The sequence below is a fragment of the Papio anubis genome, chromosome 5 (genome assembly GCF_008728515.1).
Source record: "Papio anubis isolate 15944 chromosome 5, Panubis1.0, whole genome shotgun sequence".
In the NCBI taxonomy this organism is placed as follows: Eukaryota; Metazoa; Chordata; class Mammalia; order Primates; family Cercopithecidae; genus Papio; species Papio anubis.
In genome coordinates this window covers 72,729-99,930 of record NC_044980.1, presented here as the reverse complement: position 1 = coordinate 99,930, position 27,202 = coordinate 72,729, and the positions used below count along the sequence as shown (strand labels likewise).

At 56.9% G+C, this 27,202-nt stretch overlaps 1 protein-coding gene across 3 annotated transcripts in view; it reads right to left on the bottom strand.

Moving 5' to 3' along the window:
• LPCAT1 (lysophosphatidylcholine acyltransferase 1) overlaps positions 1–27,202 on the bottom strand; it is a 61,624-nt gene that overhangs the window by 23,556 nt on the left and 10,866 nt on the right. The window contains exons 1-5 of one of the 3 annotated variants that reach the window (XM_017959421.3): positions 18,524–20,678; positions 16,944–17,086; positions 9,988–10,202; positions 4,761–4,873; positions 2,943–3,003 (exon numbers count right to left, since the gene is read on the bottom strand). In XM_017959421.3, the coding sequence (XP_017814910.1) occupies positions 2,943–3,003; positions 4,761–4,873; positions 9,988–10,202; positions 16,944–17,077 (523 nt within the window). In that variant the 5' untranslated portion in view covers positions 17,078–17,086; positions 18,524–20,678. The other 2 variants (XM_021939217.2, XM_003899463.4) reach the window with 2 other exon arrangements.

The following is a 27,202-nucleotide window of genomic DNA, read 5'->3' as shown; positions in this document are numbered from 1 at the left end:
GGGAGAGCTGCGTCCACTCCCGGCAGCCACATTCGGCAGGCCCAGCCTCTGCATCCTCAGGCAGTCGGTGCCATCGCTGGACCCACGCAGCATCCGAGGGCCTTCTCACTGTCTGCGTTCTGCTCTGAGAGCTCGGAGCTGGCAGGCAGGTGGGGTGTGGGCATGTGGAGGGTGTGGGCCCAGGACCTTCCAGGAGGGGTCTCCAGGCACCCAGTCAGCCGATCCTGCTCTAGTGCCCTCTGACAAAGAGGGTGAGTGTGGACACTGGAGAGGAAGGCCCCACATGGGCCTGTTTCAGGTGCAACTTGATCCCTACAGAGCCTGAGGGTCCCAGCCCTGCCGGAACCCACCACATCCAGCAGACCCCACGGGGCTCTGCCGAGCTCTGTCACTCCCACCTCAGAGGCGGCCAAGCCCAGGGACTCCCTGGCACCCCTGGCCTGGGTCTGCAACGGGGGACTCAGGTGGACAGCACAGACAGGAGACGCTCAGGAGAAAGAAGGCCCCCGGGCCCAGGAGGACCCTGGCAGAGGCTCCAGGAGCCTGAGGCTGGAGGCTGGGCCCGATGCAGGAAGGTCTCCGGGGATGAAGGCGGGGAGTTGGCAGTGGTGCCCAAACAGGGGTGACCCCAGCAACGTGACCCCAACATCAGGCGATCTGATGGAAGGTGGAGGGAGGGGTCTGAGTGGGCGGGCCACCATGGAGCTGGGGCAGCTTGAGCCCAAGACACCAGGGAGGTGTGGGTGCCTCTGGTGTCAGGCTCAAGGCAGGAGACCCCCACAGCTCTGGAGGGCTCCCCCACGAGGCGTCAGGATCACGCACCACACACCAATTTCACCTCCAAACAGGAGGCTCCAAACCTCACTAAAAAGTACCCAGCTAAGACGCGCGAGGGCCTGCGAGATTCCGAACACGTGACTCGAGGCAGCCGGAACCCTGTGCCTGAGGGTGACATGCGGAACTCACAGCTGGACCCACTGGAAATGGAGACGGGGATGGGATCAAGCTGCCGTGTCGTCTCCCCAGACGCCGTGGAACCCACCTGGGGCACAGTGAGCGCCCTTCCTGGACTGCACGCAGTGGGCTCCCGCCGGGCACCCCCGTGACTCCCCTTGGTTTTGTGATATGTGCTGAGAGGTGCTCACACGCCCTCCTCACGTCTACACGAGGGCTGCCAGCTCCAAAGGGCAAGGCGATGGCCCTCCCCAGGGGCCTCCCCGCAGGCACGAGGCTCCACTCCCGAGGAACGCCTGCCCTTGAAGACAGGGCCCGGCATGGACCCCGGCCCCACACCTGCCAAGGAACAAGACCTGACGTACTTGCCAGCTGTCTTCTGCCGGGAGCCTTGGAAACACAGCCCCCTTTCAGCCTTCATCAAGGTTGCCCACAGACCATGCCCAGGCATGGGCCCAGTGTGGGGGGAACACGTGGATTCTTGGTCACTGGGTGCCGCCTCCACCCTCTGCATCTCTGGTTCTGATCAGAATGACTCAGAACCACACGTGGTGAAGACAGTGGAATGGGAAGACCCAGGACCTTCCATGGAGCTGCACTTCGAAGGCTCTGCTAGCAACAAAACCTGCCATCTGCCTGCTGCACCAAGGAGGGTGGAGGGTGATAGCACGCGCATCTGAGCAAGAGGAGGATGGCCACAGGCCCGGAAACCACGGCGGCACACATAGGCAAGCGACTGCACACTTCCTCGACCCAGCTCCCATAAAAGCCCAGACACTCTGTACGGCCCCAGAGGCAGGGCGGCCGGTGCCAGTCCGAGCGAGGTACTGGCTTTTCCACGTGGCTCTGACCCAACCCCGGAGAACAGGTCTGCATGCCCCAGTGTGGGCACAGTTGATGAGAGCCGCGACTTTCTAAAGTAGCCCAAGGGAGACGACAGGATCCAGGTGGACCCTCTGACATGCCCAAGGGTATGCAGAGTTCCAAAGAGACTCAGCGCAGAAAGAACAGTGGACTCTGCTGCCTGCTCACTGCCACGCTTCCCACATCACGGGTGCAGACCCCAACACTAGACCCGGGTGACCACTGCGGGAGAGACCCAGTGCCTGCTCACGGCAACACTTCCCACGTCACGGGTGCAGACCCCAACACTAGACCCGGGTGACCACTGCGGGAGAGACCCAGTGCCTGCTCACGGCAACACTTCCCCTACTGCCATGGGTGCAGACCCCAACACTAGACCCGGGTGACCACTCATGGAGAGAGACCAAGTGCCTGCCTTTCAATGCAACACTTCCCACGCCAATGCAGACTCCCAACACTAGACCTGGTGACTACTGCGGAGAGGACCCAGGCTCACCACGCAACACTTCCACTGCCACGGGTGCAGACTCCCAACACTAGACCCGGGTGACCACGCGAGAGACCCCAGTGCCTGCCTTAACACTTCCTACGTCATGGGCAGAGACAACACTAGACTCCAGGCAAGGCCATGGAGACCCAAGTTCGATAATGCATTTGAGTCCCCCCTTCCCAGGGAGAAAGAACTGTCTAACTGGGGACCTGGGGACCTGAGGCCCTGGGCATCTGAGGATGGCTCACAGGGATCTGCACCTGGGATTCCCAGGCGGGTGTTGGGGGTGAGCTGCAGGCCAAGAAGGGCACCCTGAACCATTCAAAGGCAAGGAGTCCCCTTGTGGACCCAGGACTCCCCTAGCCTGGATCTCAAAACAGAGGCAAACCTCTGTCTCCACCTCACTGGAAACGACCTGAAACCATAACTTCTCCATCTTCCTGTAAACACGATAATCCGTGACTCAAATTCTCCTATTTATTTTGTGACTTTTCTTAGGAATACCTTTAAGAACCCCAGCATACCGGATAAAAGCAGAAACTGTTCTTGTGTGCACAGCACATTCTTCAGAAACATTACTTTAACATTTTCCTTTTCTCTAGAAGAACAATAAACAATTAAGAAAACTACATACCAGGTTTGAAAGTAATTAGGCAGGTCCTGTTCGTACAAGTTCCTTCTGGAAAAATCATTATCTGGAAGCGGGAGAAAGAAAAAGATCAGCATTAAAGTGTACATAATTATAATTCAGAGCTTACAGACGCCAATCTTCGCAATATATTTTCTTTGCTACTGACATAAGTTAGACACTGGAATCAGATTCAGTATCTAAATTATTAAAAAGCATTCTGGAAGCACACACTGACTTCTGCTCTGCTCGTTTTCTGAAACTCTGGCAGCAGCGTCCACGCACAAACGGCATCTGTCTTCTTCAACTACAGCTCCTGGAAAGCCGGGTCATCGCGGCGCCCACCTCTCAGACACTGTGAGAACCAGGTGCAACTAAATAGAACCCACGGTTGGTACAACACAAACCCCTCCTGGGGGCAGCACTCATTCTCCTCAGGACGAAGGCGGAGAGGAGAACAAAGACCCACGCATGGCAGTGCCTGGCTGATGGAGCCGAAGGAGGGCTGGGACCCCAGCAACGGGCTGGATGAGCAGGGGAGCTGAGCCCCAGTCAGGCAGCACCCCCCACACTAGGGTTTTGGTTCCTCCCATTCACACCGGCCTGCAGAAGCAGAAACTGCACTCAAACTCCCAGCCCTGCAGGCTGCTTTCAGTTCCGGCCCCGCGAGGAAGACAGACCTCAGACGGGCCGGCGTAGGTCCACCCAGACCTCAGGCGGGCCGGCGTAGGTCCACCCAGACCTCAGGCGGGCCGGTGTAGATCCACCCAGACCTCAGGCGGACCATCATAGGCTCACCCAGACCTCAGGCGGGCCGGCGTAGGCTCACCCAGACCTCAGGTGGGCCGGCGTGGGCTCACCCTGGCAAGCCCAGGGCCAGGCAGGCCAACTGGGTGGGGGATGAGGCTGCCTGTGCTTGTGGGGGCAGAGCTGGGGCACCCTGGAAGTCACAACCCTCTAAGGGGCTAGCTCCAGCCAGACCCTGCAAAGCTTCCTGAGCAGCCGGGCGCGGTGGCTCAAGCCTGTAATCCCAGCACTTTGGGAGGCCGAGAAGGGCGGATCACGAGGTCAGGAGATCGAGACCATCCTGGCTAACACGGTGAAACCCCATCTCTACTAAAAAATACAAAAAACTAGCCGGGCGAGGTGGCGGGCGCCTGTAGTCCCAGCTACTCGGGAGGCTGAGGCAGGAGAATGGCGTAAACCCGGGAGGCGGAGCTTGCAGTGAGCTGAGATCCGGCCACTGCACTCCAGCCTGGGCGACAGAGCGAGACTCCGTCTCCAAAAAAAAAAAAAAAAAAAGCTTCCTGAGCAATCAGATCCCAGACAGTTCTGTGAGTGTCCAGCTTCTAATGCTGGCTCAGTCGGAAGGAAAAGAGCGTCCAAGCTCATGTCGGCCAAGCTGCCCCTACAGCTGGGGTCAGGGTTTCTGAATGATGCCTGGGAACCGGCACACAGACCAGGAAGTTTGCTCCGGGATTTCTGGAACCACCCAACACACAGCAGAGGCTGACACATCAACTCCAAAATCAGACTGCAACAGGAGGGTGGATGAGCAATGCTCTGAGTCAGAACTTAGTTCAAAAAAGGTGACTCAGGAAGCTGAGATGCGTCTGAGAATTGTTTTTCCTTACTTTAACTTTAAATTTTGGGTGCCAAAACCAAATGTGCCTGGCAGCACCCTCCTGAGTTCACGTACTCACTAGGAGAAGAGATTCGGAATCCAGCCCCAGAGGAAGGGCCCCGGTTTCTTCCTCCCCACTCTCGAAGTTCGCATCTTTCAGAATAAAACCACTGAAACACAATCAGGGCTGTGTGCGTTACCTGGGGCCACTTTCCATTTGACTGCGCCCGTCTCTTGATTTCTTCTACTGTTTTCCTGCGAGAATCCTGGTCTGACCGGGACACGAACACAGGCCGTATATACCGGATCAGAGCTGGAAGAGAGGAGGGGAGACGGATCACGTGGAATGCATGGCTCCTGCCAGGCAGGGCTGGGTAATGAGGGGGCTGCTGCACGGTGCCCAGTGGGGCAGGAGTCTCCAGATGCCCCAGGGGCTATGCCACGGGTGGGCTGTGAGTCCCTGACTGAGGGAACGGGAACAGCACCTGGCCTTCCCACATCTGTGACAGCAGGAAGCCCTGTATCCTCAGTGCCACAAGTAACAAACACCAAGTCCACGGCACCCACTGAGGACACGGAGCACAGAACGCAAGTCAATGAAAGACAACCGCCAGGAAGCAGAAAGTCTTTAGTCCTGGTCTTCACAGAGGACAGGGTTGAAGGTGCCGGGTCGCGTGGATTGGGCCCCACCCACCCCGTGTGGCTTGAACTGCATCCCCTAAAAGACAAGCTGAAGTCCTCACTCCTGGTACCGGGAATGGGACCTCATTTGGAAACAGGTGGCAGCAGATGCTTAAGGTCCCGGATGAGAGTCCCTATGAGAGGAGGAGACAAAGCAGACGATCAAGCTAAAAGTCCCAGATGAGGGTCCCTGTGGGAAGAGACGAAGAAAGGGAGAGAAGGCCAATGATGAAGGAGGCGATGGGAGGATGCGGCCACAGCCAGCATCTTCCCGCCAGGAGCCGGGAGGGCTGAGGGAGCTTTCAGAAGAGCCCAGTGCTGCCAGCACTTTGTTCTGGCGCTTCTGCTTCCAGACGGGGGAGAATACATTCCTGTTGTTCTAAGCCACCAGTTTTGTGGTGCTTTGTGGCGCAGCCCCAGTTCTAACCATGGCACCCCACGGCCTCCTGGAAGGTGCGGGGTTGGGGTACAAGGGACACCCTGCCATGAAGGCTGGTGCTCAACCAGGGCAACACGGCCACGGCACCTGTCTTTCTGCAAAAGGATTTGAACGTGGAAACGCAATTCTCAGAAGAGCAAACTCTGAAGACTTTAAAATGAAACTACCCGAGTGGAGCTTCCTTTTTGAGGACGGTGAGCAGGATCCACGCACAGCGCCCCCCAGGCCAACTGAGCGGGTCTCCAACCCCACCATGGGCTCCCAGGCTGCTGCAGGTCAGTTCCACCTCCCCACCCCAGTTCAGTTTCCAGTTCAGCTTCTTTTCTTCGTGTTTTTATTACTTGTAAGGAGTAGCATTTCATGACTTTCATTCTTTCTTGGAGGTTCTTTCCTCCAAGAACAATGAGAAAATTGAAGCCAAAAAAAGAAAATTCCTTCTGTCCTGTGGCTGCCTGTTGGGTCTGTGGGAACCTCCTGTAAAATCAAACACTCACGAGGGTCTCTGTGGTCTTTCCTATGTCTTGAATCATTTTGCTTTTTCACGATTCCAGGACTATTTCATCTTTACTCATTGGTTATTCCCAACTCTGCCAAAAAGGACGAAATCAGAAGAAGGGAAGAATGACAGAGTTGTCTCACAGGATGGTGCACGCGTGAAAGAAATGGCCCAGACTGCGTGGTCTTTAGGTGCCCACTGTTTTGGCCAAAGCGTCCCATGGTCATCCCGAGGGCACACGGGGTCTGGAGATGCCACCCTGCCACCTTCGCCATCTTGTCAGCTGGTTTGTTTCATGAACAGAGTTAAAATTTCAGAAGTTGTCTATAACGGCGAAGAAAAGAACAGTGGCATGGGGGCATTTCACACTCCTGTGGGGTCCGGGGTAAATGTGGGGGACGCAGGGTGAGGACTCTGCATCCCAGCGAAGTCTTGGGCCTGCATCTTCGGGTGGGTTGCTTGGGGTGCGTTTCACACTCGAGCACCGAGAACTGGGCGGTGAGGACAGCAAGGAGATGCAGCCCCTCCCCGGGAGCCCTGAGGAGCGAAGGGCGTCACCATGCCGTGTGCACACCACACTGGGACTGGCGCACTTTGCTAGCAAGAAGGTGACAGCGTTCTGCTGTCTTTTGGGCATTTGAGCCTCAAACTTTCCTTGACAAGGTTTGTAAATGGATGGTACAGATATGAAGGTCACTGAAAGGAAACTAACAACGTGAAAATGAAAAAAATCCACTTGGTTGATCACTCTAATTGGTATTGATACATCTAAAAATGAAAATATTGGCCGGGCACGGTGGCTCAAGCCTGTAATCCCAGCACTTTGGGAGGCCGAGACGAGTGGGATCACGAGGTCAGGAGATCGAGACCATCCTGGCTAACACGGTGAAACCCCGTCTCTACTAAAAAATACAAAAAACTGGCCGGGCGAGGTGGTGGGCGCCTGTAGTGCCAGCTACTCGTGAGGCTGAGGCAGGAGAATGGCGCGAACCTGGGAGGTGGAGCTTGCAGTGAGCTGAGATCCGGCCACTGCACTCCAGCCTGGGTGACAGAGTGAGACTCCATCTCAAAAAAAAAAAAAAAAAGAAAATATTTTGAACATTTTCAACACTCATGTCTTCAACAAAGTTGTGAGCTGTCAAAGGGTCCACGAGAGGAACCAGAAGTCACTGGGATTCTGGGACCGGGGAGACGTCTCTGAGCTGGGACCGGGGAGACGTCTCTGAGCTGCGACCGGGGAGACGTCTCTGAGCTGGGACCGGGGAGACGTCTCTGAGCTGGGACCGGGGAGACGTCTCTGAGCTGGAAACCAGGGAGACGTCTCTGACTTGGGACCAAGGGAGATGTCTCTGAGCTGGGACCAGGGAGACGTCTCTGAGCTGGGACCAGGGAGACGTCTCTGAGCTGGGACCGGGGAGATGTCTCTGAGCTGGGACCAGGGGAGATGTCTCTGAGTTGGAGCCTGGGGAGACATCTCTGAGCTGCAGCCTGGGGAGATGGTTCTGAACTCCCGAATCAGAGGGTGCTCCAGGTGCCCGGTAGAGGAGTCATCAGCCACGCCCCAGGATGATGGCCCTTTCAGGCCAGGACAGCAGGGAGCAAAATGTGGTTCCTGCTAAGTTTGAATTCTAACAAAAATTTCTGACAAGCCTGTTTGTCACTGTCCTTTCCCTCGCAGGTCCGTGGATTATCTCTGAAATGACGAGAAGCACACAGGGCTCCACGAGGGCCCTGCACACGGCAGCACGGCTGCGGCCACTCTTCCTGCTGCGCCGAGATGAAGGGCAGTGCTGGGCCACCTGGGTTGGTCCTGAAGAGGGGGAATCCCGGGCCTCTAGAAAGATGGGACTACAACGTCCAGCATCACCGCAGCAAACACTCCTTCACACTGGCGATCTCCACAGGGAAGCACCAACGGCACGGGGAGAGCCCGGCCAACGCTCAGGTTCACTCTGGGTGGGCCAGCCCCCCTACCCAAGGACCCCTGCAGCTGTGAGGGTCCCTGGGCACACAGCTCCACAATCCCCCTCCCTGAGCGGATGACGAAGGACCACGGGCCTTTCGGTGGGGGCACAAATGTGGTTTTCTGTGTGTGCCGGAACCACAGGATGCAAAGGGTGCTGACTGGAGCTGGGGCTGCCCCACGGGCCAGTGGAGCTTGCAGAGCAGGGTGCATGTGAGAGCCAAGGCCATCACTTGGATGGTGCCTGCAGTCCAATCTCCCTCCACTGCCGGCCTGTCCAGCCTCCTCCAGGCTTCCCCAGCCAGCTGAGTGCAGCCAGCCCTAGAACCTCCAGTCCCACCAAGGACCATCCCCGATTTCCAGGCCTGTCCCAGGCAGACTCAGGCCACCCACAACTGCCCAGCTGCAGGCACAGGCTGGACACCCTCTGGCTGCTGCAGGCCCAATCTCCCACCGGCCGTGCCGGGGCTTCCTCACCCCACTTCCAACCTTCCTATCCCAGCTGTGGCCGCCACTCTCAGTGGTCAGCACCACAGAATGTGTCCCCCCCAGATACTCTCTAGAAAACTGTCACATGAACGCTCACGTTAGGTGTTGCGTGGAAACAGAGCCGGCAGGAGCGCCCAGGTGAGGGCCCCGGCCACAGACGACGCCCCTCCTCCCTGCAGCTCCTGCCCGCAGCACCGCCCACTGCCAACCCAGGACCTGCTGTGCCCCAGAGCCTGCTGTGCTGTGCTGATGGCACCTGTGAAGGAAGCATGAGGACAGAACAGGCCCAGCTGCCCTGAAGAGCACCGAGGACAGAGCTCTGGCGGGTCAGAGCTGCACACAGCTGGGTGAGGGGCCACGCAGGGCTCCAGGGCTCCCTACAGTCCTCCCAGAGCAGTGAGTCCATGGGATGTGGCCCCCAAAGATGGATCCACATGCTGACCCTGGAACCTGTGAATGGAACCTTATTTGGAAAAAGCTTTTTACAGAGGAAACTCGTTAAGGATCTCAAGACAAGAGCATCCTGGATCATCCAATGACTGGTCCTTATAAGAGACACATGGAGGAGAGACACTTGGAGGGAGGCAGGCCAGTCGACCACTGAGGCAGAGGCAGAGCGATGCAGCCACAGCCCAGGATCGCCTGCAGCCCTCAGAATGGGAAGAGGCAGGAAGGGGCCCCACAGGGTCTTCGGCCCAGAGACGCCTTGATTTTGAACATCTGGTCCCCAGATGACGAGAGGGTGGGTCTCTGCTGCAGTGAGCCCCCGGCTTTGGTGAGGGGTCACGGCAGCACCAGGTGCTCAGGCCCCTGGGTTCACGGCACAGCCCGGGTGCACAGGCAGCCCTGCCGACCTGCTCCCAAAGACATCCAGAGCTGCCATCTGATAAAGGAGAGCCACCCTCGCCAAGCAGACCTGGAGCAAGCACTATAGCCTGTTATGATGGTGAGGGCACTCAGGTGCCAATAAAAATAATTACAACAATGAAAATCACACAGGAAACCACAACACAGAAAATGGGGAGAAAAGCCAACGTGCCCGGCGGTGGGGGCTCGATCACTCCCAGCAGCGTAGGGTGGTCCCTCACCCCTAGCAGGGGGGTCTCACTCATTTCCAGCAAGTGGGGTCCCTCGTTCCTAGCAGGGGAGGGATCTATCATTCCCAGAAGAGGGGGGTCCCTCACTCCCAGCAGCAGAGGGGGTCTCACTATTCCCAACAGAGGGGGGACCCTCACTACCAGCAGGAGGGGAATCTCTTATTCTCAGTGGCAGGGGGCTCTCTCATTCCCAGTGGAGGGGGGGCACTCTCATTCCCAGCAGGGCGGGGTCCCTCACTCCCAGCAGGGGGGTCCCACTCACTTCCCCAGATCGGGATGTCTCTGCTCTCTGCCTTCATCACGATGGAGGACATCGTCATGGTCACAGGGATGGCGTCGAAGTAGGATGAGTGAGGTGCGAGCGTGAGGATGGCCGCCTCGGTGGGCAGCGCCTGCCGCCCCTTCACGGCCACCCGGTGGAAGCCGCCGGCGAACCACATGGTGCGCATGATGGCCTTCAGCAGGAAGTCCACAACCCTGCAAAAGAGGGCACTGCGTCATGCGGGCACACGGGCATGGGTCCGCGGTCTCGGAGGCTGTGTGAGGCACAGGGGCAGTCCCACGGGAGGGCCCTCCACGGCGCAGTCCACGGCGCAGTCCAGGCCATGGGCTTCCTGCAGTCGCCGCTCGCTCCTGGGACATCTGCGTGAGGGAAGACAAGACGCCGCGCCTTCCTGGCCTCCGCCGTGCCCTCACTGGCTGCGCTGTGTGGCAGTCACGGCCACGCGACAGGCAGTGCTAAAACAGCATGAGACTCCCGAACACAGACAGCACAAGCCCCAGGCCAGAAGACCTCGGACCTTCATGTTAGCAACTTATTTACCAGCATCCCATCATTTTGAAATGGGAAAAACATTAAAACCCCTAAAATGCATATCGAAATATGGAGGGGCTCAGAGCTGGCAGCGGAAGCTGAGACCTGCGTGCGAATGTCCCCACCTCATCTCCACAGGAAGCCCAGGGTTCCCACAACCAGGCGTTGTGTTATTACAGTGAGCTGTTTCTGGAAGAAATTAGATGGCCAATAAATTTGGAAAATAAAGTAAAAATCAGCCTAGGTTAACTGAATTCGTGTATCCTCGATCTCTTTTTAAAATAGATACAAATTTAGCCTTTTAAATGTGTGTATTCGCTTTCATATGAGGTTACAGATGAGGCTGTTATTCCACACGTCAGGGAATTGACAGGCAGCAGACAGCCATGGTGTGTGAGAAGCCACAGGCCACACACACCTTAGTCCACGAGAAGCCACAGGCCACACACACCTTAGTCCACGAGAAGCCACAGGCCACGCACACCTTAGTCCACAGAGAACATGGTTCACCCTCGTGAAAAGCCACGTCTCACTCGGCCACTGGGTTAAGTGGGGATCACACTGGGTAAAACCACAGCACAGAGAAGCAAGAGCCTGAAGCCTTACTGGATTCACATTCCCCTGGGATGGAGGAACCTCTCAGAAGACTTCCAGACAGGGGTCCCCATGGATCTGAGCCAAGGCGGTCGCTAGGAGAGCACGGAGCCTCTCGCGGGGCCACCCTGGAACGGCCTTTGTGTATGCGGATGATAAACAATGGTGTAGTTACGTAAGGAGACGCTGGGGACCAACCCAGGATGCTGCTTTTCTAAAGGAGAGGGATTACACAGGCTTGCACTTCTCCACCACCTGTTCAGTTGAACATTTAAAAATGTACTTTTCTGGCTAGGCACGGTGGCTCACGCCTGTAATCACAGCACTTTGGGGAGGCCAAGATGGGTGGATCACCTCAGGTCAGGAGTTCAAGACCAGCCTGGCCAACATGGTGAAACCCTGTCTCTACTAAAAATACAAAAATTAGCTGGGCATGGTGGTGGGCATCTGTAATCCCAGCCACTCAGGAGGCTGAGGCAGGAGAATTGCTTGAACCCAAGGGGCGGAGGTTGCAGTGAGCCGAGATTGCACCACTGCACTCCAGCCTGGGCAACAGAGTGAGACTCCATCTCAAGAAAACTAAACTAAACTAAAAAATAAAGATGTACTCTTATGTACGCATTTATTTTCCACAAAAAAAAAAAAAAAAATACAAAAACAAAAGCCAATAGACAGCAATTGATGCCTAAGATGGAAGAAACAAGGCAGCAGGAGAAGGAGAAGTGAGGCTGCAGAGGAGGCTGCGGCAGGCACAGGAGCCGGTTCCGGGCAGGGTCAGCTGCAGAGGAGGCTGCGGCAGGCACAGGAGCCGGTTCCGGGCAGGGTCAGGGGCAGGAGAGGACAGCAGAGAAAAAGGGATCCAAACCTGGGCAGCCCTTGGAGGAACACACCTGCCAGCCCCCAGATCGAATTGCAGGGTCAGACCGTGCTCAGGGGAAATGTACTGGGTGTCGGGGAAGGGAAAAACAGCCTCTGCTCGTCTCTAAAGATCTTGGAGGACTTTTATACCTAAACCATCCACGTGTGAAAACCCGGACTGCTGGTGCAGATGACGGCCTTAGAGAAAAGCTCCGCTCGCTGTGAGGTGGGGGACCCAGGACCCACTCACCCCAAGGCAAAGGCAGCCAGCGCAAGCCCAAGGTGCTCAGGTGCCTGGGCAGCCCGTTCCCAGGCGAGTGTGAATCAGGAGACGGATCTATCTGCATACACAGGAGCGGGGATCTCCATCAGCACCCCCGGGAAATCCACTCCGTCCTACCGTCCTCACACAGACGACACCCAAGAATCCTGAGACGTGTGAGCAGAGCGGCTGCATGGCAGAGAAGCAGAGGCCTGACCCCAAGGAGACAGAAAGGGTGGGCATCAGAAGAGGGGTGCAAAACATCCACCATCGCCAAGAGAGTCAGGAAGAACGGGGTGCTCTGAGGGGCATCAAGGAACAAGAAAACACTCTCAGAAACCAAGACTCTCACTGGGGAGACAGCAACTCACCGGAAAGCCTGGGAAATGAGGAGGAGGAAATCTCCAGAACATGCAGGGGGAAAAGGAGAAAGACCGCTGAGGCCTTCATCCCCTCAACCCAGCCGGCGTGTGGAGGTGGGCGGGGGAGGCCCACACAGCCAAGCGTGAGGGGCATGCGCAGGCCGCGGCTCTGCAGGTTCCAAGTGTTCTGCTGCGACCGGAGGCAAGAGGCGGAGAGGGTGCTGGAGAGGACCTGTACACTTGTACACAACCTGACTGCTGGCTACAGTACTGGTAGGGCGGGGCAAGGGAAGGGGCCCTGGGGCCATGTCTGGCAGGGCCTCAAGGAGCCAAGTCTGGTGCTGCATGTGGACCGGCCTAGCTGGGTCAGGGACAGCCCCTGGGCAGCTGGTGGGGGAGCTGTGTTGGGCTGCAGGTGTGGAGGGGCAGTCCCAGGCTGAGACGCAGGTGGCAGGAGCTGCTGGCTTCTGGGAGACTAGATAAAGTGGACCGACGCTCAAGTTCAAGCTCCAACCTCTAGGCCAACGTACGCGGAGTACCTAGAGTCATCACGGGGATGGCATCCCCAAACTTGGGAACGGACATTCCCACACAGAGCATTCAGGAAAGGGCACCATCATCTGAACTGTCCAGTCAGCCAAGGGACAGCCCCTGGAGGGCCTGGCCCAGCTCAGGACTTGGCCAGTGGTCAAGGATCCAGCCCCAGATGGTCGGGTTTTGCAAAACGATGCTACGGTTTTTACAACACTGTGTGTTTTGAAAGTAACTTAAAATAGTGCCTTTCGCGAAACTGTGTCATTCTTTCACTGAAAGCCTAAGATTTTTATTTTAGGAAGGTTTGAATGACACTAACTTACATTCAGCAAAAATGCTTTAATTCAACATCAATCTATTCAAAACTGCAGAGCAGAGCATAACGTGAGCCAACTGAAGTCCCCACCGACTACGTAATTATTATTCAGCGGTACACTCTGAATATGCTACTTCAAATCCAGCTTTCTCCTGATCCCCTGCGTCCCTAACTACGGTGCTTTTGTGACTAGGTTTCCCTTTGGGGAGTTCAGAATTCAGGGTTTGTTCTCTCTTCTGTTTCCCTTCAAGCACCAAGCCAAGCCCAGGACTGTGCACCAAAGAGCTTTCATCGGTGCTGCTGAAGGAGACGCCAGGAGCTCCAGGGGTGGGATTCAATGCCAGGCAGCACGGGCAGCTTGAGTACCCACGAGCATCCGTGCATACTCTCTGACATGCACACACGTTCACCTGCACACACACAGGCACACATTCACACACATACGCACACGTCGCTCTCATATATGCTCATACACACATGCACACACACTCATACATATGTACACACATATACTCTCATACACATATGTACACATATGCATATGTGGACACCTGTACACATGTACGCTGCACATATACACACATACACACATGTACACAGTCACAACACTCATACACACGTACATGCCATCATACACGTACATGTGCACGATACATAGACATCCATCCATACACATGCACTCACATGTACACACATGCAATACACACATGTACACAGCACACACATATACACACTCTCATACACACGCATACTTGCACCGGCTGCTCTCATACACACATGCAACCACACACCTATGCACATGTACCTACTCTCGTGCATGCACATACACACGTATGCACACTGACATGCACATATGTACACACAGACACACACGTGTGCACTCTCACATACACCCTCTCTGCACACATACACAGAATGATATACAGTGAGTCTCCACAGACCCAGATGCCCAAAGATCTCATGAAGCAGAGGTGACAGGAATCCCAGCGTGTCACTGTCATGGTACACTGTACATGTGCACGAGATGTACACAGGAAAGCGTCTCTGAAGTAGAATAAGAGTCCGTCATGGTCCATTTACCGCCTGATGAAGCCAAGTCAATTATTCATAGATAAGAAAAGCCACCAGGGTCAGTACGGGGAAATGGAAAATTGCCCCAAGCCGTCTATTTTTGAAAAGTGGAGCCTGTGCTTGCACTGGGCTGCTGCCTCCCGAGATAGAACAGAGGAGGCGGGGAGCTCAGCCCGACAAGGACACAGGGGTAAAGAGAAAGGGTGCCAGGAAAGCACCATGAAGCCACTGCGACCCACAGCAGCACACTCAGCCAGGTCACCTGCAGCTTAACACCACAGAACCCCCACTTTCTAGCTGTGGCTTCTCAACTCAGCAAAACTCAAAGCCTGACTTTGATATGGCCTTGATCTATTTTGCTTGGTTATATATTTGATACCCAATTCCTATTTTATGGTTAAAACATTTCAAAAACAAACCTCAAGATAAAGCATATTCTTCAAAGAGAATTTTAAAACTCTAGAAAGGCAAAATGAAGAACCAAAGCCAGTGATAATCCCATCGCCCTAAAGAACCCAGGCTGCCCCAGGTTACCACCACCCAGCGAGCTGCTCAACGTCCACCCGCTCAGCAGGGCCCGGAGTGAGGGGACCCCAGCGCCCAGGCCGCCCTCAACTACGACTGCACCATGTCTGCACGCAACGGGGCGGCAAACCTGGGACCCTAAGTGGCCGTCTTTCCCCTGCACCTAACTGTGTGTCTGAGTGCAGCCCTGGGTATCGAGGAGAACCAAAGCTCAGGCAGATGTCAGCTCCCGTCAGCCTCTTGGCCATGAACACTTTGGTGCACATACAGCTCACAGATCAGACACCTTCCAGAGAAAGGAGGGGCCTGGGCATGTCCACTACACCTGTCAGCGGCCAGGCAGTGAATGCATTAGGCTCTACGGCCACATGGCCTCTGTCCCAACCACCTGGCCCGGCTCCCCACCAATGCAGCCTGAACATCACGCAGGCGAGTGGGCGTGCCCGTGCTCTGGTAAAACTTTATTTACAGTCAGGCAGCAGCCTCCCGTTAACTACTAATAATCCTCTTTCTGAATAAAAGATTCTGGCGTGAACCCGGGAGGCGGAGCTTGCAGTGAGCTGAGATCCGGCCACTGCACTCCAGCCTGGGCGGCAGAGCGAGACTCCGTCTCAAAAAAAAAAAAAAAAAAAAAAGATTCTGGGAGCCCCTTCAGGACGATGAGAGACGTTAACAACACATGGAAGGGTTGTCAGAGCTGTGGTTATAGGACATGAGTGATAACTTCTAAGACACTGAAAATATTTATCAAAATATTTATGATATCTCAACATTTTCATTTGCTAATGGCAGATACTTTTAGGAATTTAAATGAAACAAGAAAATATTGTGATTTAATTTTTTGTGGTCTGTTTTGGATCTTTAGTTTAGATGTACTCCTCATCGGGTATCTGTGCTTTATTTATATTCTGTGCTTAAAAGCAGGAAGAGTTTAGGTCCACAAAGCAAGGGGAAGACGGCCCTGGAGGGGCGGTGCCAGCAGGCAGCAGGCCAGGCCAGTGTTGGCTGACATGCAGGCTCGGAGGGTGGGGAGGGCCCGGGCCTCCTGTCCAAAGGCAGGGCTGGGGCCTGGCTCCCGCCAGTTGCTGGCCCTGGGGAGCAGTTTCTGCTTTTCCAAGCCTGGCCGGAAATGGGGATTCTGATGTCAAGTCACTGGACCTTTATGATGCGGCAACCTGTTCCCACTTAGCCCACATTTAATAAGACCAGGTTGGCAGGAGATGCCACGGCGGCCACCTGCCTCCTGAGCAGCCGTTCCCCTCACTGCTGCTGCTCTTACACCTGGAAGACGGCCCCTCCCGGGCCCACAGCAACCGTACCAGGTCCAGCTGCCTCTGCATGGGGGCCACTCAGGTGGGGACCTCCCTAGGCAGGAGGCCTATGTCACCGTGGTACCCTGTCAGTGCAGCCCAAGAGGTCGTCCACTCACAGCCTGAGGGTCTGGGGGAGGCCACCATGGACAGGGCCAGAGCTGAGGGCCTGAGGTGGGAGGGGTAAGGGGGCTGGAGTCACAAAGCCAGGAGAGGGTGTCCAGAGCCTGACTTCCATCAGCAACAGGGAGCCCCGGCAGGTTCCGGAGCAGAGAAGGCCACGGTGTAGGGGATCTCTGTGCTCAGGGATGTGAAACAGTGGCCACACATCCTGCAGAGCACTGGAAAATGAAGCCTCAGAGCAGGACTGTGGCGGAGGCGTGGAAGAGGGAGGCAGCAGGGAGGTGGCCGAGTCCCCACTGGGAGGTGGCAGCCCTGGTGGATGCTGGGCTCGGAAGGGAAGGACGGATGGGCTAGGGTGGGGAGACACAACCCCACTGGGAGAATGGGTTCCCACTGTTTGGCCGCGTGATCCCCCCCAACGAGGAGAGCACAGCACATGCTCAACTTACTTCCTCCACAGGGCCAGGGGCTGCTCGGGTTCCTTCTCCGCAGAGCCCAGGGATGCGACAAGTGCGAGGGGCCAGGCCAGCAGCATCATGGCGGCAGCAACCAGGAGCCGGACCGGGAAGAGTGTCAGTGTCATGAGGGCCACCTGCGGACAGAGGGGGGCGTTATCCAGAGAATCCATGAGGGACACCAGGCAGCTCCTCACCCGGCGGAGGTCAGACCAGGGGGACAGCACGCCCCGCAGAGTAGAGAACTGGGGAGGGGCTACAGCCGGCACACAGCTGACCAAGGCTGACCAGCACTGACCAGCGCTGACCACGGCTGACCAAGGCTGACTGGTGCTGACCAGCCCTGACCAAGGCTGACCAACAGTGACTGGCACTGACCAAGGCTGACTGGTGCTGATGCTGACCAGCCCTCACCATGGCTGTGGACACTGACCAGTGCTGACTGGCACGCTCCACGCCCACTGCCGGCTTCCTACCTCCTTACTGGAGCTGTCAAGCGAGTGGCTTGGGAACAACACAGTGGAGCTTCTCCTGCAAATTCAAGGGCCACTCTGACCCACGGGACACATCCCCAGGCAGCTCCGCCCCCCCAGGATATAGCCCCCTAGGGGGCTAGGCCTCACTCAGTAGTGTCCCCTGAAATCGTTTATGTGGGCATGAGAATGCACACGCCACCCTAGGCAGTGTTGGTGATGTGGGGAGGTAGCTGGTCCAAGGTTGGACCTCGGACCACAGAGAAGACGGCAGAATGAAGCTGTGACTTTCCAGCCAATGAAGACCCGGCGTAGGAGAGTGGACTGGCAGGAGTGCAGGGGTGCAGGTCAATATGGGGGCTTAGGAAGGCCCCCCATGCCAGGGCAGGCCCCCACGCCAGGACAGGCCAAGGCTGCGGGATCCCAGGCAGCCCAGGGGCCGAGGATGGAGGTCCCTCTGGGCGGCGGGCAGGACTCCATGCAGAGGGGCCGGAGGCTTTGGGTGAGGGGAAACACCAGTCCTGAGGTGCAGGTTTTGTGCACAGAGACAGAAAAGACCCAGGAGACACAGATTGCAGTCGGCTCCCAAGCAGCAGCCATCCCTAATTTCTGATGCCTGTCATGGGAGCGCTCCCACTCTGTTTCCTTGGTTTGTCCCTAGATTCTTTTGGGTTCTCAACAGAGACCCAACATAGTCCAAGAGAAACATGCCGGCCACATGCGTCATTTTAAATTTTCAAGGGGCCACATTTAAAGGGAATGACAATTTAATATATAGTTCATTTTGCCCGATATATCTGAAATATCATTTCAACACGTACTCAACATAGAAGTTGCTACTGGCTAGTTTGCATTTTCTCACGCTGTCTTGGATATGCAGTGTGCATTTCACTCTCATGGCTTCACGCCACCCGTGTCTCCACCCTGTCAGGGTCCAGCGGTCAGGTCAGCCTGTCGGGTACGCAGATCTAGACGATGTTTGGTTTGCGAGAGGTGGCGACCTCGAATGTGCCCCTCCTTCCCCCGCTTCCAGGGGCTCCTCCTCACCCCAGCGGGGTCCCCGTTTCAGCATGGCCCTCGCTGCGTCAAGCAACCACAAACCTGTTACCCCGCCACTGGGGACGCCTGTCACTGTTCCACGTCGTGTTATGTTACTGGCGTTCAGCAAACGTTCTTTACCGCCGAGAAACCTTCCCAGGCCTCGTCCTCCACGAGCTTTGTCTTGCTTTAAATCATGAGTGGGTGCTGAGCATTATCAGAGGGTCTTTCCTGCATCTGTGGGGGCAGCCACGTGCTGTTTCCCACTTTAATCCGCCACTGTGATGCTTCACGGCCACAGTCTCTCTAACACTAAAAGCCAGCTTCAGTACTGTGCCACTACCTGTGAGGACTGTTTTTTAAAAGGAATTGCTAGGTCTGTTGGGTAACAGGTGCTTGGGACTGTCACCACCTGTTGAGTAAGACGCGCCTGTCACTTCCTCCCGGCGGCTTCCTCATGCGGTCGCTCTACGAAACCAGCATGCGGCCATGCCTGCCGGCAGCTCCTGACCGCTGCCTCACTGTTTCCAACCCTACTGCCCAAAAGTCCCTCTTTTTCCTTGGGTTGACCTCACTATTTTTGTCAATGAGGAAACCTCTTCCTGGAAGCTTCTGGCATATTTTCCCCTCCCACTACCAAGGTCTCCCTCCCGCTGCCTTTAAGATAATTGAGTCAAGTTGCCCACCACACTCTCCTTGGGTTTACACCAAGGCTACTCTCTGGTTTCATTTCTAACGTTATCTGTGCCTGCCAAAACTTCTAAACCCACGTCGCCAGATATTTTTCTATTTTATCAATCTGCTTACAGAACCATTTCAGATTTGTTCATTCTCTCTGTTGTGACCTAATCATATTAATTTTGGCTCTTATGAGTTCCTCTTTCTTCTGCTTTGAATTTAGTCAAATGTTCTTTTCAACTTTCTGAGGGAAAAGCCCACGTCGTTATTTTCAGAAACACCTTATTTCCTGATATTCACATTTAGATCACAGCTTCCGCTAAGGACCACCTCGATTTAATCCCACAAATCTAAGGGGCAGCTTTTTCCTTTATTTGTAAAATTTAGTTTTAAATATTTCACCCATTCCCATCTACTGGCACTGTTTCATATTTTGTTGCAGTGGAGGAGAGCACAGTGGAGGAGACCGTAGCCTTGGCCTTCAGCCCGCCTGGTCCTGGGGCTCCAGGGCCACTGGCTGGGAAGAGGCCACTCCGGGGTACACAAGCCTGGCTCTGCTGTTAAAGCCGACAGCTGGGCCGGGCATGGTGGCTCACATCTGCAATCCCACAGCCTGCTTCACTCCACCTCTGGCGTTCCTGAAACAGCACTGCCGGCCAGGCCATTCCATACGGGACCCCCACTGGAAAAGGCTCTGGGGCTGGGGGAGCAGCGCCCATCCCCAAACAACACGGGGCATGAATGAGCCCTGGGTGGGGAGGCTCTGCCTGCATCCAGGGTAGTCAAGCTGCTGGTTCCTTAGCACGTGGGGTTCGCTGGGCCACCCAGTGGGGGGACACACTGTGCGACCAGGTGACCCTAGGCCCATGCACCCCTGCGCCTGCTCCTGCACACATAGGGGAGACGGGGCGACCACCCAAGCCTCAACTTACGCATCCCTGCACCTGCTCCTTCGTGCACGGGTTAGACTGCATGACCACCTGACCCTCACCCCACACGTCCATGCATCCCTGGCACCTGCTCCTCAGTGCCTCAGTGCACAGGGAAGACTGCGTGAACAAGTGACCCTCTGCGCCAGCTCCTTCCTGCATGGGAAAGAATACCTGACCAGGTGACCCTCCCCACCCGTCAGTGCACCTGCTCCTGTTGGCGTCCCAGAAGGCGGCGTGACCATGTGACCCTCAGCCCATGCATCCTTGCGCCTGCTCATGGTGCATCAGGGAATGCAGCCTGCGCTTCTGAGCTTAGCGGCAGCAAGGAGAGGGGCCTGTGGGCCACAATTGCAATCGCTGACCCTCGGCAAACAGGGCTGATGAGTGGAGGGTGGAGCGGGAACACGGCCAGGGAGGCGCTCCCCAGGCCTCCCGGAGATGGGGAGGGCGTGGCTCTGCTCTGCAGTGCCATGAAAACTGCTTGGAGAGGGGGCCTCTGGGAGCCCCAGGTAGGAGGAGGAGCAGTGCACCTAGTGAAGAGCCCAGGCATCTCCACCGCTCTGCCTTCACTTCACCCAGCTCTGGGCCTGTGCGCTCTTTCTCTGCCAGGCTTGGCCCGCCCACAGGAGCCCAGAGCCCTCGCCAAGGAGAACAGGGCTTGGGAGACTGCTGTGGCTCCTTCCAGAAGCTTCTATGCCCCCGCACCTTCTGCCCACCCTCCTCCACAGGCCTCACCCCTGCATCCACCCATTGGGATCCTTCCATTCCTCATGCCCCCACACCCTGGTGCAGATGGGTCTGGATGGACTCTGGCCCCCCCGGGAGACGCCAGAATGGCAGAGCTGAGAGAGAGAAGCTGGCTGGGGCAGCTGCGGCAGCCAAGACCTCAGCACTGGCAGGGGTGGCCAAGGGAGGTGCTGGGTAGGCAAAGAAATTCTTAGAAAATCCTGGCTAGACCTGAAACTCCCAGAACAATGGCCCTCTAAGGAAACGGGCCTGGCCGTGCGGTCTCCCAGGCAGCGTCGCTGGAGACTCAGGTCACTAAAGTGGAGGCACTGGGCACAGCTATTCCTTCCTGAGGCAGCTCTACAGTGTCCACAGAGAGCAGGAGTGCGTTTTCAGACCTGAAGCCACAGGGACACATGGCAGAGAGGGCAGGTGTCTGTTCTCCTCACCTAAGCAAGGGCCAGCACCCTGGCTCAGAGGCTCCCACAGAAGCTCCCTTGGCACCTTCACCAGAGGCAGCAGGGGCAGCGTGCGGCCCAAGACATCACTGCAAGTCACGGACAGGGATAAGCAGGCTGTCTCATGGACAAGGCGGGCAGCCGTGGGGAGCCGGAGCAGCCTCCAGGCAGTGTGGCCAGAGGCTGGATGTGGGGAGGCAGAGGAACTCAGAGAGGAGAAGATGGACCACACTCCGGGTCACCACAAGTCAGGCCTCCACGCGGCAGCTAAGTGGGGAGGACACTGTGGACGCCTGCAGATGCTGAGACCTGCAACCTGGCCCTCCTAAGACAAGCTGCTGATGGCTGTGGACCGGCTGTCACCATAGGACCCTGATTACCCTGAGAAATGCCAGTTGGAGGAAGCAATATGGTCACCCTGTGTGTGAGCCATAAATGAGGGTTTATAGCATAATCCTATGAGGAACTTTGTCTGAAGTCTGAACTATTTGAAAGTTGGCTACAATAGACCAGGGCATCCAAGCAGTGACCTGCCCACATGCATGGAGAGCTTTGGTGCAGACTGTGGCCGCTAAATACCACTTCCCAGCAGAAGGCCCGGGGGTCCTCAGCCAGGCTTACTCCAGGTCACGGGTGGGAAATGCAGAAAGGAAGATGGGACAGCACGGCGCAGCCCACATCAGGGAAGCTGGCAGGGGCCTGGCGCGGGGGCTCACGCCTGCAGTTCCAGGAGCATGGTGCAGCCCAAATCGAGGAAGCTGGCAGAGGCTCATGTCCTGAGGGCTGGCTCGAGGCCTACGCAGCTCACACACACTCACGTGGCAGGGGTGCAGCAGCAGCCAACCCAGCCTGGTGCAGGAGCAGCACAGCAGACCGGTGGGAACTGACCCTCTCTGGGCCTAGATGCAACCACCAGCTTCCAGAAAACCCCAATGAAAACAAGGAGATGCAATCAATCAGAAAATGCAGAGAACTCCACAAAACACAAAACTCCACAAAACACAGCCCAAATCCATTGCAGCAAACAAGGAGGAGCTGGAGGACCCTCCTGATCCACACGCACCAGAGGCCCGAGGCAGCTCGCTCACCCCTCCACCTTGTGGGGACACAGAGGTGCCATCTATTGACCCGGGGGGGGCCCTTGGCAGACACCGAATCTGCTGGCATCTTGGACTTCAGCCTCCAGAAGGGTGAGAAATCCATGTCTGCTGTTTAGGAGCCACCTCGTCTGTGGTCCTTTGTGACAGCAGCCGCACCAAGCAGGGCAGGCGCAGTGGGAGTACACGTGACGCCGGCCTGACCACACACCGTCATTCTCCAGGCTGGGGGCAGGTCCCAGGCCCACCGTATTATCACTGCTTTGGTGTTCTGGGTTGAATTTTGCTCCCCTTCCCCAATTCCTGTTGATGTTCTGACCCCCAGGACTCCAGAGCGTGACTGTATCTGGAGATGGGGCCTTTACAGAGGTGATGAAGGTGGACTGAGGTCATCTGGGGGCCCTGAGCCAATCTGCCTGGTGTCCTTATAAGAGGAGATGAGGACACAGACACCCACAGAGGGACGGCCCTGTGAGGACGCAGGGAGAAGGCGCCGTCTGCAAGCCCAGGAGAGGCCTCAGGAGGAACCAGCCCTGCTGCACCTCTGTCTCGGACTCCAGCCTCCAGGATGGTGAGAGAACAATGTCTGTGGTTTAAGCCCCGTCTGAGGCATTTTATTAGGGAAGCCTGAGCTGAGAAAGACATTTGACCTATGTTTGAAATTTCCCATGACAAAAAGTATAAAAGTGATGACTCTTGGTTTAAATGTAAACAAGGCCATCCTAATGTTGGCCTGGAACTCTCTGGAAGTCTCTGAGTGAAGGCACCGGTGGTCACAATGCCCAGGCCCAGGCTCTCTGATGTCAGGCAGCTGGCAAACCCCTCCCTCATCTCTGCCAAGGCCACCAGGGCCAAAAGCAGCCCCAGGCCCCAGCATTGCCCGGTGTTTCACAATCACTGCTGAACCCAAAGACACGAAGGTCTCCAGAGAACATGTGGTCCCTCTCGTGTGCACTCACACCATCGTGGTGCCCGGCAGGGGAGCTGGTGAGGCGCACCAGGTGCACTCATACCATTGTGGTGCCTGGCAGGGGAGCTGGTGAGGCACACCAGGCGCACTCACACCATCGTGGTGCCCAGCAGGGGAACTGGTAAGGCCCACCAGGCGCAGTGATGCTGCGGCCCCTCGGAACCCACGTGTTGGGGATGTCACACTGCAGTGCCCCAGTCAGTGAGGGGCTCCAATGCACCTGCAACAAGGCAGGGGTGGAGGGGAGTCTGCCCGAATGACAGGGCCCGGAGACTCGAAGGACGCGGGGCTGCATCACCCCGCACAGGCGGCCGCAGGAGATGCTCAGTGCCAGCCACTCCCTGGCTCTACGGTTAGCGCAGTGGAGGCAGCTCACAGGAATCCTCCCTCCTGAAGGTGCATCCCGACACTGCTGCTTTAATTCTGGAGAAAAAATTATCCCGACTCCACAGGATATGTGACAGTGCACTTTGCAAATCCACGAAAGTACTTTCACTCCTCGCATGGTGAGAGGGCGAGAGCCAGCACACACGGGCGCCTGCTGTCCAGGGGCTGCTGCCACAGCCACATCCTGGGCCGTCTTTGCTTCTCAGACGCTTTCGATTTGTTCATAGAAACAGAGGGAGACTGTGTTCACAGGCGGAGTGTTCAGTCTACCCCATCTCCAGAGGGCACCGAAAGCACAGACCCGGAGATGCGGAGGAAAGATGCTCCTCTAGAGCGAAGCAGAAGGGAGGGGAGGCACGGGGGTGGGGGCTGCAGGCCGCTCCTGGGAGCCCTACGGGTCAGGGCTGATGCCCTTATGCCACAGCATACGACCTGGGAGTCCAGGTGCTCCACAGCCGGGGAAGGAGGGAGGTGCTCAGTGGGAACTGGGAAAGGTGGGCTCTCGGGAAGGTAAAACAAAGATTCTGGTAAAACACCTTGCTGCCAAATTCACCTGGGCTGGGCTGGACAGACTGGGAGCGCCCACCCTTCCGGGGAGCCCTGGGAGGCACTCCTATGTCCGAGAGGGCTCTGCATCCCCCTCCTTTGAGAAATTCCACCGGCTCAAAAGAGGAGGAGAGCAGGTGTGTGGAGGGCGGGCACCGGCCTCCTGTCACGACCCATCCAGGGCACCATGCTGGTGATGTCCGGGCTCAGCAGAAGACCGCCTCTTGGGGCACCTCTCTCTAGTGGGTTTTCCACCGAGAGCCCAGGTACGACCTGTGCCGCTCAGAGCAAAGTGCCTCAGAGGGGCTGGAGGGGAGGGAGGCCCTCGCTGAGGCTGGCAGCAGGCATCCCAGGAGCTGAGCACACGGGCTGGGCAATCGGGAAGGCGGCCCCAGGCTGTGGATTTCATCACTAGTGGCAACAGGGCAGGATGCTACCCAGGGTGCCATGGGGGACAGGTGAGTCAGGGGTCACCTGTGCAACAAGCACCTCGAGCCAGTCGAGGGAGAAGCTCCGAGCCACACAGGGCACCAGAGATGGATTCCGAGGTGGTTGAGTTGAGGTGAGAAGCAGCACAGGGCTGGTGCCTTGTGCCACTGGGTCAACGTTCAATGGCAACCCAAGCATCTTCGAGGCTCCCGCAGGAACCTCGCAGAAGTGTGTGACTGGGGAGTGAAGTCACACATTAGGCGGGGCCTGGGTGGGGAGAGGCACAGCACAGCGAGGGGCTGCCAGGCCCAGTGCCCGCCGAGCCGGCCTCCAGGTGGCAGCACCAGGGCCCAGGGTGTCCAGAACTAGCAGGTGCCCTGACCTGTGGGCTCCCCCACCCCTGAGGACACTGCAGGCCAGGGCACGATGCGGCCCAGGGCACAGAGGCATCGTTATTGTGGCCACCCTCAGATGCTGAGGGGACGCACCAGAGGCCCGGAGGCCCCAGCCTGCACCCCAGTCCAGAAACCCAGAGCAGTGGGTGGCAGCCAGCCAGAGCTGCTCATGGACAGTGCCAAACAGAAGGAAAGGCCGGTGATACCCAAAGACGCGGTTTAAGGAACAATACAACACATTAATAGCCAGCCCCAAAACCAGTTAACTCCACACCCAGAATGGAGTGCACACGACATGCTAGAATTTGCTGAGCGAGATGTAGAGATGGGGAAGGCCAGGCCACACTTCACTTCCTGCACCACCCAGAGGGTCACCTCACTTGCCAAGGGAAAGGCAGAGAAAATCCTGCCAGGGGATGTGGCCGTGTGCCCCAGGAGCCTGTCCAACCCCAGAGAGCAAAAACACCCACCCACTGTGGGAGCCTTGTACAAGTGGGGAAACTGAGGCCAGAGGGGGACAGCAGGGCAGCCTTCCCAGGTGGCCGGCAGGTCAGCACACAAGCCACAGCTGCAGGGTGGCTGGAGTCAGGGGCCGCCCTGGGGGAGGTGGGTAGGTGGCAGGGGATCCACAGGCCCGGGACCCCCTCCGCTCTGTGCACTCTCATGCCCTTGGGTGGTGGCCAATACCATCACATTGATGCCCTCAAGCTGCTACTCAGCCCCCTCCAGTGTGCAGGGCCCGCAGGCAACCTACCATCCCACCAGCCTACCCGGGGCCCGCTCCAGCCTTCCCTTCTCAGGGCACCGCCATTCCTACGGCCCACTTTCTCTCTCACCAACTCCTGTTGGTACCCCCTGCACCCACTCCCTCAGACAGCTTCCTAGCCTTCTGCAACTGGGACCGCTAAGGACGGCTGGCTCTCCTGCAGGGGAGAGGGGGCCCAAACCTTCATCGACCCCTATCCAGCAGGGCAGCTGGAGAACAGTGCAGTCCCACTGGGGAGGCCAGGGCTCCTCGGGAAGCGAAGGAACGGCAGCTTCTGGGGCTGTGCAGTCCTTGAAGGCCACCCCGGGGGCCTGGCCTCAGTCATCTCCAGATCCTCCCAAGTCCTCAGGGGGCACAGGCTTCCCGAAGCAGATTAAAGAGGCGAGAGGCAGAAACTGGAAGACCTCCAGGCTGGTGGGGGTGGGCAGGACCCACTGCTCAGGGAGCAATCTTGGTTGCTCTTGTTGTTACTTAGGAATTAATAGAAAGCAAGCATTTGTAACCTGATTTAGAGGAGACACAATGCCCAAAAACCGGGAACGAGCGAAGGACTCTGGGTGGTGTGAGGCCCCACACGGCCTTCACAGACTTTCAGCAGACCCACCTGGGAGCACTTCAGATCCGAGGGCCACCCCCGACACGCGCAGGAGGAAAAAGGTACGTCTAATTTTACTTTGCTTTCTCCTTTTAGAGAAAGAACAACTTTTGAAAGCACAGCAGTTCTCTGAGGCCTCCCGTCGGACGGAGCTGGCACTTCCACCAGCAACCACCACCAGCCCGCCCTCGGCACCTGAGAGCTGGCGGGAGCTTCGGGAATCACCCACTCCCGTCCAGCACCCACAGACACACCCCGAGCAAGGCAGCGACAGGAAACGCCCTCCTCTTCTGTCTCCCCAGCCACCAAAACACCTTTATTCATGTAACGTGCCTTCTGGTCCAAACCAAACGCTGCATTCAAATACAGAATCAGCGGTCACGCCCACAATCAATTCTCATAGTTACGACGCCGAACGCAGACGCGAAACGTGAGAAACTGCCATCGCGAACCACTGCTGTGGGCTCTCTCTCCACACACAACCGCTCTTAGCTTTGCAGGTACGGCCCACACCCCAGGCGCTGCAGACCCCAGGTAAGACCTGCAGGAGGCGGGAAGGGCTGCCAGGAGCACAGGCCACATCACGGGGACAGTTTCATCGGGAGGAATATTTGATGTTTAGCGGGTATTCCCATTTCTGTTTGCGTCATTTGCTCATTTGTATAAATGTATATACATCTTTTGCCAAATTTATGTTGGGTTTCTTTTCTTTTTCTCACCCCTGTGAACACCCATTGTCTCCTTGACCTTAAATTTCGGTGAG